This window comes from Tachyglossus aculeatus, chromosome 2, assembly GCF_015852505.1.
Source record: "Tachyglossus aculeatus isolate mTacAcu1 chromosome 2, mTacAcu1.pri, whole genome shotgun sequence".
Lineage (NCBI taxonomy): Eukaryota > Metazoa > Chordata > Mammalia > Monotremata > Tachyglossidae > Tachyglossus > Tachyglossus aculeatus.
In genome coordinates this window covers 4575469-4592473 of record NC_052067.1, presented here as the reverse complement: position 1 = coordinate 4592473, position 17005 = coordinate 4575469, and the positions used below count along the sequence as shown (strand labels likewise).

The window sequence follows — 17005 nt, the reverse complement described above, 5'->3', positions numbered from 1 at the left end:
CTTGTAACCTCCCCAGCGCTTAGAACAGTGCTTTGCACATAGTAAGCACTTAATAAATGTTATTATTATTATTATTATTACTAGGCGCTTTGGAAGTACAAAGCACTGTTCTAAGCGCTAGGGCGGATACGAGATAAACAGGTTGCCCCACACGGGGCTCACGGGCTTCACCCCCATTTTCCAGATGAGGGAACTGAGGACCAGAGAAGTGACTTGCCCAAGGTCCCACAGCAGACAGATGGCGGAGTCGGGATTAGAACCCACGACCTCTGACTCCAAAGCCCGGGCTCTTTCCACTGAGCCACGCTGCCCCTTCTAGACTGTGAGCCCGCTGTTGGGTAGGGACCGTACCTGTGTGTCACCAACTTGTATTTCCCAAGCGCTTAGTACAGTGCTCTGCACACCGTAAGCGCTCAATAAATACGATTGATTGATTGATTGATGGAATGAATGAATGAATGAATGAATGAATGAACGAAGCTCTGCCAATTGTCAGCTGGGTGACTTTGGGCAAGTCACTTCATCATCAATCGTATTTATTGAGCGCTTACTGTGTGCAGAGCACTGTACCAAGCGCTTGGGAAGTACAAATTGGCAACATATAGAGACGGTCCCTACCCAACAGTGGGCTCACTTAACTTCTCTGGGCCTCAGTTACCTCATCTGTATAATGGGGCTAAAACTGTGAGCCCCCTGTGGGACAACCTGATCACCTTGTAACCTCCCCAGCGCTTAGAACAGTGCTTTGCAAACAGTAAGCGCTTAATAAATGCCATTAAAAAAAAGTGAATGAATGAATGAATGAATGAATGAATGAATGAATGAATGAATGAATGAATGAATGAATGAATGAATGAATGAATGAATGAATGAATGAATGCTTCCCCCGCTCTCCTCAGATTCCGCCTAATGGCGGCCCGTCCCCAACCGGGCCCCGCCCATTTCTCGTCAGCCCGCGCCCAATGGCGGCCCGTCTCCGGGCAGGCCCCGCCCCCCACCCCTCTGACCAATGGCGTCCCGAGCCCTCCCGGGAGGCATCCAATCACGGCCCGTCTCTTCCCGGGCGCCGCCCAATCCGGGTCTGTCTCAGGTTCGTCCCCGCCCCCTTCCCCCCCTCAGCTCCCGCCCAATCACGGCCCGCCCCGCCCTCTCCCCTCAGCGCCCGCCCAATCACGGCCCGTCCCCTGCCGGGCGGCGTCCAATCACGACCCGTCCCCACACGGGCGCCGTCCAATCCGGACCCGTCTCCGGGCCGGCCCCGCCCCTCTCCCGTCCGCCCAATGGCGGGCCGAGTCCTCCCGGGCGGCGCCCAATCAGGGCCCGTTTCCCCCCGGGAGCCGACCAATGGCGGCCCGTCTCCTCCCGGGCAGGCCCCGCCCCTCGCGCCGTCCTCGGGCCTCAGTGACATTGGGCGCCCAGAGGAGGACGGAGGAGAAGGTGAAGGAGACCCCGCCGCCATCATGTTCCGTCTGATGGTCACTCAGGCCAAGAAGCACCCCAGTGTGAGTGACCCCTGACCCCCCCATGACCTCTGACCCCCCGGGCAACCCCCAGGGCCCGTCATGGTGGCGCCCGCCATGTGACCTTGGCCTACTCACCTCACAGCCTTCATCCCCCTTTTATTATTATTATTATTATTATTATTATTATTATGGCATTTATTAAGCGCCTACTACGTGCCCAGCACTGTTCTAAGCGCTGGGATGGTTCCATTGTAATAATCAGAATCATAATGATGGCATTTATTAAGCGCTCACCACGTGCCCAGCGCTGGGATGGTTCCATTGTAACAATAATCATAATAATGGCATGGATTAAGCGCTTACTATGTGCCCAGCACTGTTCTAAGCGCTGGGGAGGTTATATTGTAATAATAATAATAATAGTCACAGTGGTGGCATTTATTAAGCGCTCACTATGTGCCCCGCACTGTTTTAAGCGCTGGGGTGGTTATATCGTAGTAATAATCATCATAAAAGTGATGGTATTAAGCGCTCACTATGTGCCCAGCCCTGCTCTAAGCGCTGGGGTGGCTCCATTGTAATAATCATCATCATAATAATAATGGTATTAAGCGCTCACTAGGTGCCCAGCACTGTTCTAAGCGCTGGGGTGGTTCCATTGTAGTAATAATCATCATCATAATAATGGTAGTAAGCGCTCACTATGTGCCCAGCACTGTGCTAAGCGCTGGGGTGGTTCCATTGTAATAATCATCATCATCATAATAATGGTATTAAGCGCTATGTGCCCAGCAGTGTTCTAAGCGCCGGGGTGGTTCCATTGTAATAATAATCATCATAGTAATAATGGTATTAAGCGCTCACTATGTGCCCAGCACTGTTCTAAGCGCTGGGGTGGCTCCATTGTAATAATAATAATCATCATAATAATGGTATTAGGCGCTCACTATGTGCTCAGCACTGTTCTGAGCGCTGGGGTGGTTCCATTGTAATAATAATCATCATCATAATAATGGTATTAAGCGCTCACTATGTGCCCAGCACTGTCCTAAGCGCCGGGGTGGTTCCATTGTAATAATAATCATCATCATAATAATGGTATTAGGCGCTCACTATGTGCTCAGCACTGTTCTAAGCGCCGGGGTGGTTCCATTGTAATAATCATCATCATAATAATAATGGTAGTAAGCGCTCACTATGTGCCCAGCACTGTTCTAAGCGCTGGGGTGGCCCCATTGTAATAATAATCATCATGATAATAATGGTATTAAGTGCTCACTATGTGCCCAGCACTGTTCTAAGCGCTGGGGTGGCTCTATTGTAATAATCATCATCATAATAATAATGGTATTAAGCGCTCACTATGTGCCCAGCACTGTTCTAAGCGCTGGGGTGGTTATATTGTAATAATAATAATAATAGTCATAATGATGGTATTAAGCGCTCACTATGTGCCCAGCACTGTTCTAAGCGCTGGGGTGGTTCCATTGTAATAATAATCATAATAATAATCGTAATGATGGCATTTATTAAGCACTTACTACGTGCCAAGCACTGTTCTAAGCGCCGGGATGGTTCCATTGTAATAATAATCATAATGATGACATTTATTAAGCGCTTACTACGTGCCAAGCACTGTTCTAAGCGCCGGGATGGTTCCATTGTAATAATAATAATAATGATGACATTTATTAAGCGCTTACTACGTGCCAAGCACTGTTCTAAGCGCTGGGATGGTTCCATTGTTATAATAATCGTCATAATAATCATAATGATGGCATTTATTTAGTGCTTACTATATGCCAAGCACTGTTCTAAGCGCTGGGAAGCTTACAAGGTGATCAGGTTGCCCCACGTGGGGCTCACAGTCTCAATCCCCATTTTAGAGATGAGGGAACTGAGGCCCAGAGAAGTAAAAGGTGGGCCCTTGGGAGGCGCTTACTATGTGCCCAAACTTGTACTCCCCAAGCGCTTACTACAGTGCTCTGCACACAGTAAGCGCTCAATGAATACGATTGAATGAACGAATGAATGAATGTGCCCTGCACTGCTCTAAGCCCTGGGGAGTTTACAAGGTGATCAGGGTGTCCCACGTGGGGCTCACAGTCTCAATCCCCATTTTCCAGATGAGGGAACTGAGGCCCAGAGACGTGAAGGGACTTGTCCAAGGTCACCCATCTGACAGTTGGCGGAGTCGGGATTCGAACCCACGATCTCTGACTCCAATCACAGAGCCACGCTGCTGCTCAGTGACTTGCCCAAGGTCACACAGCAGAGAAGTGGAGGAGCTGGGATTAGAACCCAGGACCCTCTGCCAGGCTGAGGCCTCCGTGACACGCCACCCCTCCCAAGGGCCTGGCTGAGCACTCCTGATGTCCGGCTGTCCCCTCCCGCCCCCACCCCCCCCCCCGTGTCATCATCATTATCATCAATCATATTTATTGAGCGCTTACTATGTGCAGAGCACTGTACTAAGCGCTTGGGAAGTACAAATTGGCAACACATAGAGACAGTCCCTACCCAACAGTGGGCTTTCCCTCCATGGGGGGCCCCTTCCCCATCAACTTTACTTCCCAAGCGCTTAGTACAGTGCTCTGCACACAGTAAGCGCTCAATAAATATGACTGAATGAATGAATGAATTCCCCTCCTCGACACCCGAGCCGCAGCTGCACCCAGAAACGGCACACCCCACCCACCCACTTTCATCCGTTCATTCGATCATATTTATTGAGCGCTTACTGTGTGCAGAGCGCTGTACTAAGCGCTTGGGAAGTCCAAGTTGGCAACATCTAGAGACGGTCCCTACCCAACAGCGGGCTCACGGGCTAGAAGGGGGAGACAGACAACAAAACAAAACATGTTAACAAGATAAAATAAATAGAATAAATACGTACAAGTAAAATAAATAAATAAATAGAGTAATAAATATGTACAAACAGATATACAAATTCAGTCATATTGAGCGCTTACTGTGTGCAGAGCACTGCACTAAGCACTTGGGAAATACAAGTCAACGACATACGGACACGGTCCCTACCCAACAGCGGGCTCACAGTCTAGAAGGGGGAGACAGACGACAAAAGAAAACAGATTAACAAGATAAAATAAATAGAATTAATATGTACAAGTAAAATAAATAAACAGAGTGATAAACATGTACAAACATATAGAGGTATTCATTCGATCGTATTTATTGAGCGCTTACGGTGTGCAGAGCACTGGACTAAGCGCTCGGGAAGCGCAAGTCGGCAACACACAGAGACGGTCCCTACCCAACAGCGGGCTCGCGGTCTAGAAGGGGGAGACAGACAACAAAACAACACATGGTAACAAAATAAAATAAATAGAATAAATACGTACAAATAAAATAAATAAATAAATAGAGTAATAAGTATGTACAAACAGATATACAGGTTTACACACCCACCCAGCCACCCACATACTAGGTGGAGCCCGGGCCTGCAGGCCGTCCGCCCGCATTCTCCTCCGGCCTGCTGTGTGACCCCGGGCAAGTCACTTCACTTCTCTGGGCTTCATTACAGTAAGCGCTCAATAAATACGATTGAATGAATGAGTGAATTACTGCTCCCCCCCCCCACCCCCGGGGCCCTGAGCTCCGCATGGGACAAGGACCGTAGACAACGCCAATCTCGTGTATTCATAATAATTATAATAATAATGATGGCATTTGTTAAGCGCTTACTATGTGCAAAGCACTGTTCTAAGCGCTGGGGAGGTTACAAGGTGATCAGGTTGTCCCACGGGGGCTCACAGTCTTCACCCCCATTTTAACGATAATGATGGCATTTATTAAGCGCTTGCTGTGTGCAAAGCACTGTTCTAAGCGCTGGGGAGGTTACAGTGTGATCAGGTTGTCCCATGGGGGGGGGGCTCACAGTCCTAATCCCCATTTTAATAGTAATGATGGCATTTATTAAGCGCTTACTGTGTGCAAAGCACTGTTTTAAGCGCTGGGGGGATACAAGGTGATCAGGTTGTCCCACTTGGGGCTCACAGTCATCAGCCCCATTTTACAGATGAGGGAACTGAGGCCCAGAGAAGTGAAGTGACTTGCCCAAAGTCACACAGCGGACATGTGGCGGAGCTGGGATTCGAACCCACGACCTCTGTCTCCAAAGCCCGTGCTCTTTCCACTGAGCCACATATTGAGCGCTTACTGTGTGCCGAGCACTGTACTAAGCGCTTGGAAAGTACAATTCGGCAACAAGTAGGGACAATTCGTTCATGTATTCGTTCGATCGTATTTATTGAGCACTTACTGTGTGCGGAGCACTGTACTAAGCGCTTGGGAAGTCCAAGTCGGCAACATCTAGAGGCGGTCCCTCCCCAACAGCGGGCTCACAGTCTAGAAGGGGGAGACAGGCGGCAAAACAAAACGTGTAGACGGGTGTCACAATCGTCAGAACAAATCCTTACGCAACAGGCTCACAGTCTAGAGATTCATTCATTCAGTCGTATTTATTGAGCGCTTACTGTGTGCAGAGCACTGTACTAAGCGCTTGGGAAGTCCAAGTTGGCAACATCTAGAGACGGTCCCTACCCGACAACGGGCTCACAGTCTAGCAGGGGGAGACAGGCAACAAAACAAAACGTGTAGACGGGTGTCAAAATAGAACAAATCCTTACACAACAACAGGCTCACAATCCAGAAATTCATTCATTGATTCAATCGTATTTATTGAGCGCTTACTGTGTGCAGAGCACTGTACTAAGCACTTGGGAAGTCCAAGTTGGCAACATATAGAGACGGTCCCCACCCAACAGCGGGCTCACAGTCTAGAAGATGAATTCATCCATCCTTCAACATTGACGTGGGAGGGAAGAGGTGGGAATTGAATTGTGCCACCACACCCTGCCAACTTCACTCCCTGTTTTATCGCTGCGGACTACTTAGGAATCGTTTCCTTCCACTTCCCGAGGGCGGGAGACGACCCGTGATCCGGCTCTGCCGCAATCGGACAGTGGTGTCGGGGCGTCAACCCGTGCAAGAGCGCTCTGTTGAGAATTTAGTAAACACTGATCGGTATTCAAACCACTGTAATGATAATAATACCGATGATGGCATTTATGAAGCTCTTACTATGTGCAAAGCACTGTTCTAAGCGCCGGGGAGGTTACAGGGTGATCAGGATGTCCCACGAGGGGCTCATGGTCTTCATTCCCCTTCCTTCCTCTCCCCCTCGTCCCCCTCTCCATCCCCCCATCTTACCTCCTTCCCTTCCCCACAGCACCTGTATATATGTATATTTGGTTGTACATATTTATTACTCTATTTATTTATTTTACTTGTACATTTCTATCCTGTTTATTTTATTTTGTTGGTATGTTTGGTTTTGTTCTCTGTCTCCCCCTTTTAGACTGTGAGCCCACTGTTGGGTAGGGACTGTCTCTATGTGTTGCCAATTTGTACTTCCCAAGCGCTTAGTACAGTGCTCTGCACATAGTAAGCGCTCAGTAAATACGATTGATTGATTGATTGATTCATCCCCATTTGACAGATGAGGGAACTGAGGCCCAGAGAAGCGAAATGACTTGCCCAAAGTCACACAGCTGACAACTTATGTTGCCAACTTGTATTTCCCATTCATTCATTCATTCATTCAATCGTATTTATGGAGCGCTTACTGTGTGCAGAGCACTGTACTAAGCGCTTGGGAAGCACAAGTTGGCAACATATAGAGATGGTCCCTACCCAACAGTGGGCTCACAGTCTGGAGCCCAAGCGCTTAGTACAGTGCTCTGCACACAGTAAGCACTCAATAAATACGATTGATGATGATGATGTTGCCAACTTGTACTTCCCATTCATTCATTCATTCAATCATATTTATTAAGCGCTTACTGTGTGCAGAGCACTGTACTAAGCGCTTGGGAAGTGCAAGTTGGCAGCATATAGAGACGGTCCCTACCCAACAGTGGGCTCACGGTCTAGAGCCCAAGCGCTTAGTACAGTGCTCTGCACACAGTAAGTGCTCACTAAATACGATTGAATGAATGAATGACAGTTGGCGGAGCCGGGATTCGAACCCACGACTTCGGACTCCAAAGCCCGTCCTCTTTCCACTGAGCCACGCTGCTTCTCTTGGGAGAGGACACCTATAAGTCCGAGTCGGTAGCTACACTCCCTTTCGGGGGGAGACGGCCGTTAAGAGAAATAAATTGCAGATGTGTACGTAAGCGCTGGAGGGGTGAATAAAGGGAGCAAATCCAAGGCGACGAAGCAGAAGGGAGGGGGAGAAGAGGAAGTGAGGGATTTGTCGGGGAAGGGCGTGGCTTTGGAGTCAGAGGTCAGGGATTCAAATTCCGGCTCCACCAATCGTCAGCTGTGTGACTTTTGGCAAGCCACTTCACTTCTCTGAGCCTCAGTTACCTCATCTGGAAGATGGGGATGAAGACCGTGAGCCCCCCGTGGGACAACCTGATCACCTTGTAACCTCCCCAGCGCTTAGAACAGTGCCTGGAATGCCCTCCATCCCTCTGCCCATCCGCCAAGCTAGCTCTCTTCCTCCCTTCAAGGCCCTGCTGAGAGCTCACCTCCTCCAGGAGGCCTTCCCAGACTGAGCCCCTTACTTCCTCTCCCCCTCGTCCCCCTCTCCATCCCCCCGTCTTACCTCCTTCCCTTCCCCACAGCACCTGTATAGATGTATATATGTTTGTACGTATCTATTACTCTATTTATTTTACTTGTCCATCTCTATCCTATTTATTTTATTTTGTTAGTATGTTTGGTTTTGTTCTCTGTCTCCCCCTTTTAGACTGTGAGCCCACTGTTGGGTAGGGACTGTCTCTAGATGTTGCCAATTTGGACTTCCCAAGCGCTTAGTACAGTGCTCTGCACATAGTAAGCGCTCAATAAATACGATTGATGATGATGATGATGACTGTATATGTTGCCAATTTGTACTTCCCAAGCGCTTAGTACAGTGCTCTGCACATAGTAAGCGCTCAATAAATACGATTGATGATGATGATGATGATGCTTTGCACCTAGTTAGCGCTTAATAAGTGCTATTATTATTATTATTATTATTATTATTATTAAGGGACCCGCTCCCCTCCCCTTTTCTCCAATCGTCCGTCTTCTTCCTCTCGTCCTAGTTGATCCCCCTGTTCCTGTTCATCGGAGCCGGGGGCACCGGAGCCGCTCTGTACGTCATGCGCCTCGCCCTGTTCAACCCCGATGTCAGGTAAGAGCCGACTGGCCACCAAACCCGCTAGCCACACATATTTGTACATATTTATTACTCTATTTATTTATTTATTTATTTATTTTACTTGTACATTTCTATCCTATTTATTTTATTTTGTTGGTATGTTTGGTTCTGTTCTCTGTCTCCCCCTTTTAGACTGTGAGCCCACTGTTGGGTAGGGACTGCCTCTATGTGTTGCCAATTTGTACTTCCCAAGCGCTTAGTACAGTGCTCTGCACATAGTAAGCGCTCAATAAATACGATTGATTGATTGATTGATTGATTGATAGCCACACGGGGTTCCTCGTCGGGTGAAATCCCGGCTCAGCTGGGCAAGTGACTTTGGGCAAGTGACTTCACTTCCCTGGGCCTCAGTTCCCTCATCTGTAAAATGGGGATGAAGCCTGTGAGCCCCCCGTGGGACAACCTGATCACCTTGGAACCTCCCCAGCGCTTAGAACGGTGCTTTGCACCTAGTAAGCGCTTAACAAATGCCATTGCTAATTAATTACTTAAATGAGGATCTGGGTAGGGGACCGTCTCTATAAGTTGCCAACTTGGACTTCCCAAGCGCTTAGTACAGTGCTCTGCACACAGTAAGCGCTCAATAAGTACAATTGATTGATTGAAATGACTTGCCCAAAGTCACACAGGGGGGCTCACAGTCTTCATCCCCATTTTCCAGATGAGGGAACTGAGGCCCAGAGAAGTGAAGTGACTTGCCCAAAGTCACCCAGCTGACAAGGGGCGGAGCCGGGATTTGAACCCATGACCTCTGACTCCAAAGCCCGGGCTCTTTCCACTGAGCCACGCTGCCTTTTCGTTTGAAATAGGGACTGTCTCTATATGTTGCCAACTTGTACTTCCCAAGCGCTTAGCACAGTGCTCTGCACACAGTAAGCGCTCAATAAATACGATTGATGGTGATGATTTGGCTCTCCTCCAGCGTAAAGGGGGCAGGCAAATGCCATCTGCCGTCCATTCATTCATTCATTCATTCAATTGTATTTAGTGAGCGCTTACCGTGTGCAGAGCACTGTAGTAATAATAATAATAATAATGGCATTTATTAAGCGCTTACTATGTGCAAAGCACTGTTCTAAGCGCTGGGGAGGTTACAAGGTGATCAGGCGGATGCGAGACTGTGACACCAGAAAGTTGAATGCCTAATCAATCAATCAATCGTATTTATTGAGCACCCACCACGTGCAGAGCACTGGACCAAGCGCTTGGGAAGTCCAAGTCGGCACCATCTAGAGACGGTCCCTCCCCAACAGCGGGTTCACAGTCTAGAAGGGGGAGACGGACAACAAAGTGAAACATATTAAAATAAAATAAATAGAATAAATAAATAACGTCTTCGTGCCTTCTCTCTTAAAAGCTGGGACAGAAAGAACAACCCCGAACCTTGGAACAAGCTGAGACCCACGGACCAGTACAAGGTAAAGCTGCCCAACTTGGGAGTCGGGGTGGAAAATACACGGAGTCGGGGTGGAAAAATACACCGTGTTCAACCGCGGGCAAGGGACGCGGCTTCTCTGGGCTTCACGCCTCCTCGTCTGCCAAAAAATAAAATAAAAACGGGCAGGACACCCGGCCTCTGACCTCCTAGACCGCAAGCACCGTGTGGTTCGGGTGTCAGTCGATCAATCGTATCTATTGAGCGCTAAAAAATAAAATAAAAACGGGCGGGACACCCGGCCCCTGACCTCCTAGACCGCAAGCACCGTGTGGTTCGGGCGTCAATCAATCAATCGTATTTATTGAGCGCTAAAAAATAAAATAAAAACGGGCAGGACACCCGGCCCCTGACCTCCTAGACCGCAAGCACCGTGTGGTTCGGGCGTCAACCAATCAATCGTATTTATTGAGCGCTAAAAAATAAAATAAAAACGGGCAGGACACCCGGCCTCTGACCTCCTAGACCGCAAGCACCGTGTGGTTCGGGCGTCAATCAATCAATCGTATTTATTGAGCGCTTACTGGGTGCAGAGCACTGTACTAAGCGCTTGGGAAGTCCAAGTTGGCAACATAGAGAGACGGTCCCTACCCAACAGTGGGCTCACAGGCTGGCGTCATGTCCAGTCTGTTGTCTCGTGGCATTTAACAAGCACTGTTAATTAGCGAATTAGTACGAATTTTGGTATTTGTTAAGCGCTTACTATGTGCCAAGCACCGTTCTAATCAATGGGGGAGATACAAGGTCATCAGGTTGTCCCACGTGGGGCTCACAGTCTTCATCCCCATTTTCCAGATGAGGGAACTGAGGCCCAGAGAAGTGAAGGGACTTGCCCAATGGCGGAGCCGGGATTAGAACCCGTGACTCCCAAACCCGAGCTCTTTCCCACTGAGCCACGCTGTGGTATTTATTGAGCGCTTGGGAGCGGCTGCTCGGTCGGGCCGAAGGGTGGGTAATAAACCGAAGACGCGACCCTTAATAAAAATAAGAACCGTGCAGTTGATTAAGTGCCCGTCTCTATATGTTGCCAACTTGTACTTCCCAAGCGCTTAGTACGGTGCTCTGCACACAGTAAGCGCTCAATAAATGCGACTGATTGATTGATGACGAGACGGGATGGTGGAGCTCGCCTGGGGCTCGCAGAGTAAGAGGGAGGAACTGGTATCCAGTCCCCATTTTGCAGAGGAGCAGACTGAGGCCCAGTGAGGTGACTTGCCCGCGGTCACGCAGCCGGTCGAGAAGCAGCGCGGCTTAGTGGGAAAAGGACGGGCTTTGGAGTCACAGGTCGTGGGTTCGAATCCCGGCTCCGCCGCTTGTCAGCCGTGGGACTTTGGGCGAGTCGCTTCTCTGTGCCTCGGTCACTTCATCTGGAAAATGACGATGAATAATAATGGCATTTGTTAAGCGCTTACTACGTGCAAAGCACTGTTCTAAGCGCTGGGGAGGACACAAGGTGATCGGGTTGTCCCACGGGGGGCTCCCAGTCTTCATCCCCACTTTACAGATGAAGGAACTGAGGCCCAGAGAAGTGAAGTGACTTGCCCAGAGTCACACAGCTGACCATTGGCGGAGCCAGGATTCGAACCCACGACCTCTAACTCCTAATCCTGGGCTCTTTCATTTATTCATTCATTCAATTGCATTTATTGAGCGCTTACTGTGTGCAGAGCACTGTACTAAGCGCTTGGGAAGTACAAGTTTGGTAACATATAGGGACGTATATACCCAACAGTGGGCTTACAGTCTAGAAGGTGCAAAGCTCAGTGCTAAGCGCTAGGGTGGTTGCAAGATGATCAGGTTGTCCCAGGTGGGGTCTCCCAGTCTTAATCCCCATTTTCCAGATGAGGGAACTGAGGCCCAGAGAAGTGAAGTGACTTGCCCAAAGTCATACAGCTGACAATTGGCGGAGCTGGGATTTGAACCCACGACCTCTAACTCCTAAGCCCGAGCTCTTTCATTCATTCATTCATTCAGTTGCATTTATTGAGCGCTTACTGTGTGCGGAGCACTGGACTGAGCGCTGGGGAAGTACAAGTTTGGTAACATATAGAGACATATATACCCAACAGTGGGCTTACAGTCTAGAAGGTGCAAAGCTCAGTGCTAAGCGCTAGGGAGGTTGCAAGATGATCAAGTTGTCCCACATGTGGGGCTCCCAGCCTTAATCCCCATTTTCCAGATGAGGGAACTGAGGCCCAGAGAAGTGAAGTGACTTGCCCAAAGTCACACAGCTGACAATTGGTGGAGCTGGGATTCGAACCCACGACCTCTAACTCCTAAGCCTGGGCTCATTCATTCATTCATTTATTCATCCAATTGCATTTATTGAGCGCTTACTGTGTGCAGAGCACTGTACTAAGCGCTTGGGAAGTGCAAGTTTGGTAACATATAGAGACGTATATACCCAACAGTGGGCTTACAGTCTAGAAGGTGCCAAGCACAGTGGTAAGCGCTAGGGAGATGAGGCCCAGAGAATAATAATAATAATAATAATAATAATAATAATAATAATGGCATTTATTAAGCGCTTACTATGTGCAAAGCACTGTTCTAAGCGCTGGGGCAGTTACAAGGTGATGAGGTTGTCATCATCATCATCAATCGTATTTATTGAGCGCTTACTGTGTGCAGAGCACTGTACTAAGCGCTTGGGAAGTACAAATTGGCAACATAGAGAGACAGTCCCTGCCCAACAGTGGGCTCACAGTCTAAAAAGGGGAGACCACTTGGGGCTCCCAGTCTTCATCCCCATTTTCCAGATGAGGGAACTGAGGCCCAGAGAAGTGAAGCGACTTGCCCAAAGTCGCACAGCTGACAACTGGCGGAGCCGGGATTTGAACCCACCACCTCTGACCCCTAAGCCCGTGTTCTTTCCATTGAGTCACGCTGGATGAAGACCGTGAGCCCCCCGGGGGACAGCCTGATCACCTCGTACCTCCCCCGGCGCTCAGAACAGCGCCTGGCACGGAGTAAGCGCTTAACAAATACCGTTGTCGTCATCATCATCAATCGTATTTATTGAGCGCTTACTGTGTGCAGAGCGCTGTACTAAGCGCTTGGGTCATCGTTTTTATTAAGCGACGGAGCCGGAGTGAGAGCGGAGGTCCTCTGGGGCCCGGCCGCGCCGCTCCCGCTCGGCCCGGAGGGAGCCTGGGGGGCGGACGGGTCGCGTCGGCGCTCTTTTTGGACCGAAAGGGGACTGGGCTGGACGCCTCGGAAGAGTTCCCTGGGCAGCCGGGGTCACGTTCCCCGCCTCCTGGGGCCCCCACGGCGGCGGCACGTGGGCCTGACCCCCCTGTCGTCGGCTGGACCGTTTCCCAGCCTCCGCTGGCGGCCTCCTCCTCCTCCTCATCAATTGTATTTATTGAGCGCTTACTATGTGCAGAGCACCGTACTAAGCGCTTGGGAAGTCCAAGTTGGCAACATATAGAGACAGTCCCTACCCAACAGTGGGCTCACAGTCTAAAAGGGGGAGACAGAGAACAAAACCAAACATACTAACAAAATAAAATAAATAGAATAGATATGTACAAGTAAATTAAATAAATAAATAGAGTAAAAAAATCTGTACAAACATCTATCCATATATACAGGTGCTGTGGGGAAGGGAAGGAGGTAAGATGGGGGGGATGGAGAGGGGGACGAGGGGGAGAGGAAGGAAGGGGCTCAGTGTGGGAAGGCCTCCTGGAGGAGGTGAGCTCTCAGCAGGGCCTTGAAGGGAGGAAGAGAGCGAGCTTGGCGGAGGGGCAGAGGGATTGGGGGCATTCCAGGCCCGGGGGATGACGTGGGCCGGGGGTCGACGGCGGGACGGGCGAGAACGAGGCCTAACGGTGAGGAGATTAGCGGCGGAGGAGCGGAGGGTGCGGGCTGGGCTGGAGAAGGAGAGAAGGGAGGTGAGGTAGGAGGGGGCGAGGTGATGGACGGCCTTGAAGCCCAGGGTGAGGAGTTTCTGCCTGATGCGCAGGTTGATCGGTAGCCATTGGAGGTTTTTGAGGAGGGGAGTGATATGCCCAGAGCGTTTCTGGACAAAGATAATCCGGGCAGCAGCATGAAGTATGGATTGAAGTGGAGAGAGAGACACGAGGATGGGAGATCAGGGAGAAGGCTGGTGCTGTAGTCCAGACGGGATAGGATGAGAGCTTGAATGAGCAGGGGAGCGGTTGGGATGGAGAGGAAAGGGCGGATCTTGGCAATGTTGCGCAGCTGAGACCGGCAGGTTTTGGTCACGGCTTGGACACCCCCCGCTCCGGGGGCTGGGAGGACGGGACGTGGGAATCGCATCCCAAATAGTCGGCCCGCCGGAGAGGGGCCTGGCCACCGCTTTTAGGAAGCGCTTTGAGGAATCTCGGGGAAACGATCGACTTTTCCAGGGGGCTCGGTCGGATGAGCCCTCTCCGCCCAACCACCTCCCCTGTTTTCTTTTTGGGGGCCTATTAATAATAACGATAGCATTTGTTAAGCGCTTACTATGTGCAGAGCGCTGTTCTAAGCGCTGGGGGGGGGATACAAGGTGATCAAGTTGTCCCACGTGGGGCTCATAGTCTTAAGCCCCATTTTGCAGGTGAGGGAACTGAGGCTCAGAGAAGTGAAGTGACTTGCCCAAGGTCACACAGCAGACAGGTGGCTGAGGCGGGATTCGAACCCATGACCTCTGACTCCAAAGCCCGGGCTCTTTCCGCTGAGCCACGCTGCTTGTTAAGCCCTTAGTATGTACCCAGCCCTGTACCGAGCACTGCTGGGGTACATCCAAGCTGATCGATCAATCAATCGTATTTATTGAGCGCTTACTGTGTGCAGAGCACCGTACTAAGCGCTTGGGAAGGACAACACTGTCCTTCCCAAGACTGGGAAGGACTATAGACTGTCTCTATATGTTGCCAACTTGTACTTCCCAAGCGCTTAGTACAGTGCTCTGCACACAGTAAGCGCTCAATAAATACGATTGAATGAATGAATGAATGAAATGGGGACTCTGAGCCTGTTGTTGGGACCATCTCTATCTGTTGCCAACTTGTACTTTGGCATTTATTAAGCGCTTACTATGTGCAAAGCACTGTTCTAAGCACTGGGGAGGTTACAAGGTGATCAGGTTGTCCCTCGGGGGGCTCACAGTCTTAGTCCCCATTTTCCAGATGAGGGAACTGAGGCCCAGAGAAGTGAAGCGACTTGCCCAAAGTCACACAGCTGACAATTGGTGGAGCCGGGATTTGAACCCGTGACCTCTGACTCCAAAGCCCGGGCTCTTTCCACTGAGCCACGCTGCGCTTAGTAGAGTGCTCCGCACACTGTAAGTGCTCAATAAATACAGTTGAATGAATGAATGAAATGCAGACTCTAAGCCCGTTGTTGGGTAGGGACCGTCTCTATCTGTTGCCAACGTGGACTTCCCAAGCGCTTAGTACAGTGCTCTGCACACTGTAAGCGCTCAATAAATGTGATTGAGTGAATGAATGAATGAAATGCAGACTCTGAGCCCGTTGTCGGGTAGGGACCGTCTTTATCTGTTGCCAACTTGGACTCTCCCAAGTGTTTAGGACACAGTAAGCGCTCAATAAATACAATTGAATGAATGAATGAAATTCGGACTCTGAGCCCGTTGTCGGGTAGGGACCGTCTCTATCCGTTGCCAACTTGGACTCTCCCAAGTGTTTAGCACACAGTAAGCGCTCAATAAATACGATTGAATGAATGAATGAGGCCAAGCGGCTCTCTCGGGCCCCGCGCGTCCGTGGGCTGGGGAACAAACCCTCGCCAGACTTCATTTAATCCGCCTTAATCGGCCGGACGGAGCCGAATTAAAAATTTATTTCTACCTCACGGTGCAGAGGAGGGTGCAGATTTCTGGTCCTCTTAGGAGCCCGTGCCGCGGGTTTTCCCGGGAAGTTCCCTGTGACGATCCCTCCACTCTGCTTTCCCGTTTGCTTTTCTCTTCCAGTTCGTGGCCGTGAATACGGACTACAGCAAGCTGAAGAAGGAAGGCCCGGACTTCTGAACGGGGCCGGGGCCTCCCCGTTACAAGGCGCACAATACGAGGGTCTTCAGGAAGCCATCCGCACAACGTCCAGCCAGGAAAGAGCCCGGTTCCCCCGGGGGCCGCGCAAGATCGTGTCGGCGCCCGAGCTCGCCGGGGGTCTAACGGGACAAATAAATATTTAAAATTTGGAAGGCGTCCCGGGCGCTGCTTCTTCTAAACGTCCACCCCAAGTGGGCTCGGGTGCGGACGCGGGGGACGGAGCGCTGGAGCCTACTGGGAAAAGAAAGCTAGCTTGGGGTCATCATCGGTGGTGCTGATGGACTCAATCAATCAATCAGTCGTATTTATTGAGCGCTTACTGTGTGCAGAGCACTGTACTAAGCGCTTGGGAAGTGACTCACAGTGAGCCCATCGTTGGGGAGGGACCGTCTCTATGTGTTGCCAATTTGTACTTCCCAAGCGCGTAGTACGGTGCTCTGCACACAGTAAGCGCTCAATAAATACGATTGAATGAATGAATGACTGGAGTGCTCACTGTGGGCGGAGCACTGTGCTAAGCGCTTGGGAGAAGGCAACACAGTTGTCACATTCCCTAGAAACGTTCTTCTAGACTGTGAGCCCGCTGTTGGGGAGGGACTGTCCCTATATGTTGCCAACTTGGACTTCCCTAGCGCTTAGTACAGTGCTGTGCACACAGTAACCGCTCAATAAATACGATTGAATGAATGAATGAATGGATGGAGTGCTCACTGTGGGCGGAGCACTGTGCTAAGCGCTTGGGAGAAGGCAACACAGTTGTCACATTCCCTAGACACGTTCTTCTAGCCCGTGAGCCCGCTGTTGGGGAGGGACCGTCCCTATATGTTGCCGATTTATACTTCCCAAGCACTTAGTAC

The 17005-nt window shown here is 50.2% G+C and overlaps 1 protein-coding gene across 1 annotated transcript; it reads left to right on the top strand.

Moving 5' to 3' along the window:
- The first annotated feature begins 1400 nt into the window (after window positions 1-1400).
- NDUFA4 (NDUFA4 mitochondrial complex associated) lies at window positions 1401-16300 on the top strand. Its single transcript, XM_038771602.1, has 4 exons — window positions 1401-1502; window positions 8585-8673; window positions 10058-10118; window positions 16071-16300. Exons 1-4 carry the CDS (start codon window positions 1461-1463, stop codon window positions 16125-16127), a joined length of 249 nt encoding a protein of 82 aa, XP_038627530.1. The 5' UTR covers window positions 1401-1460; the 3' UTR covers window positions 16128-16300.
- The last annotated feature ends 705 nt before the right edge of the window (window positions 16301-17005 follow it).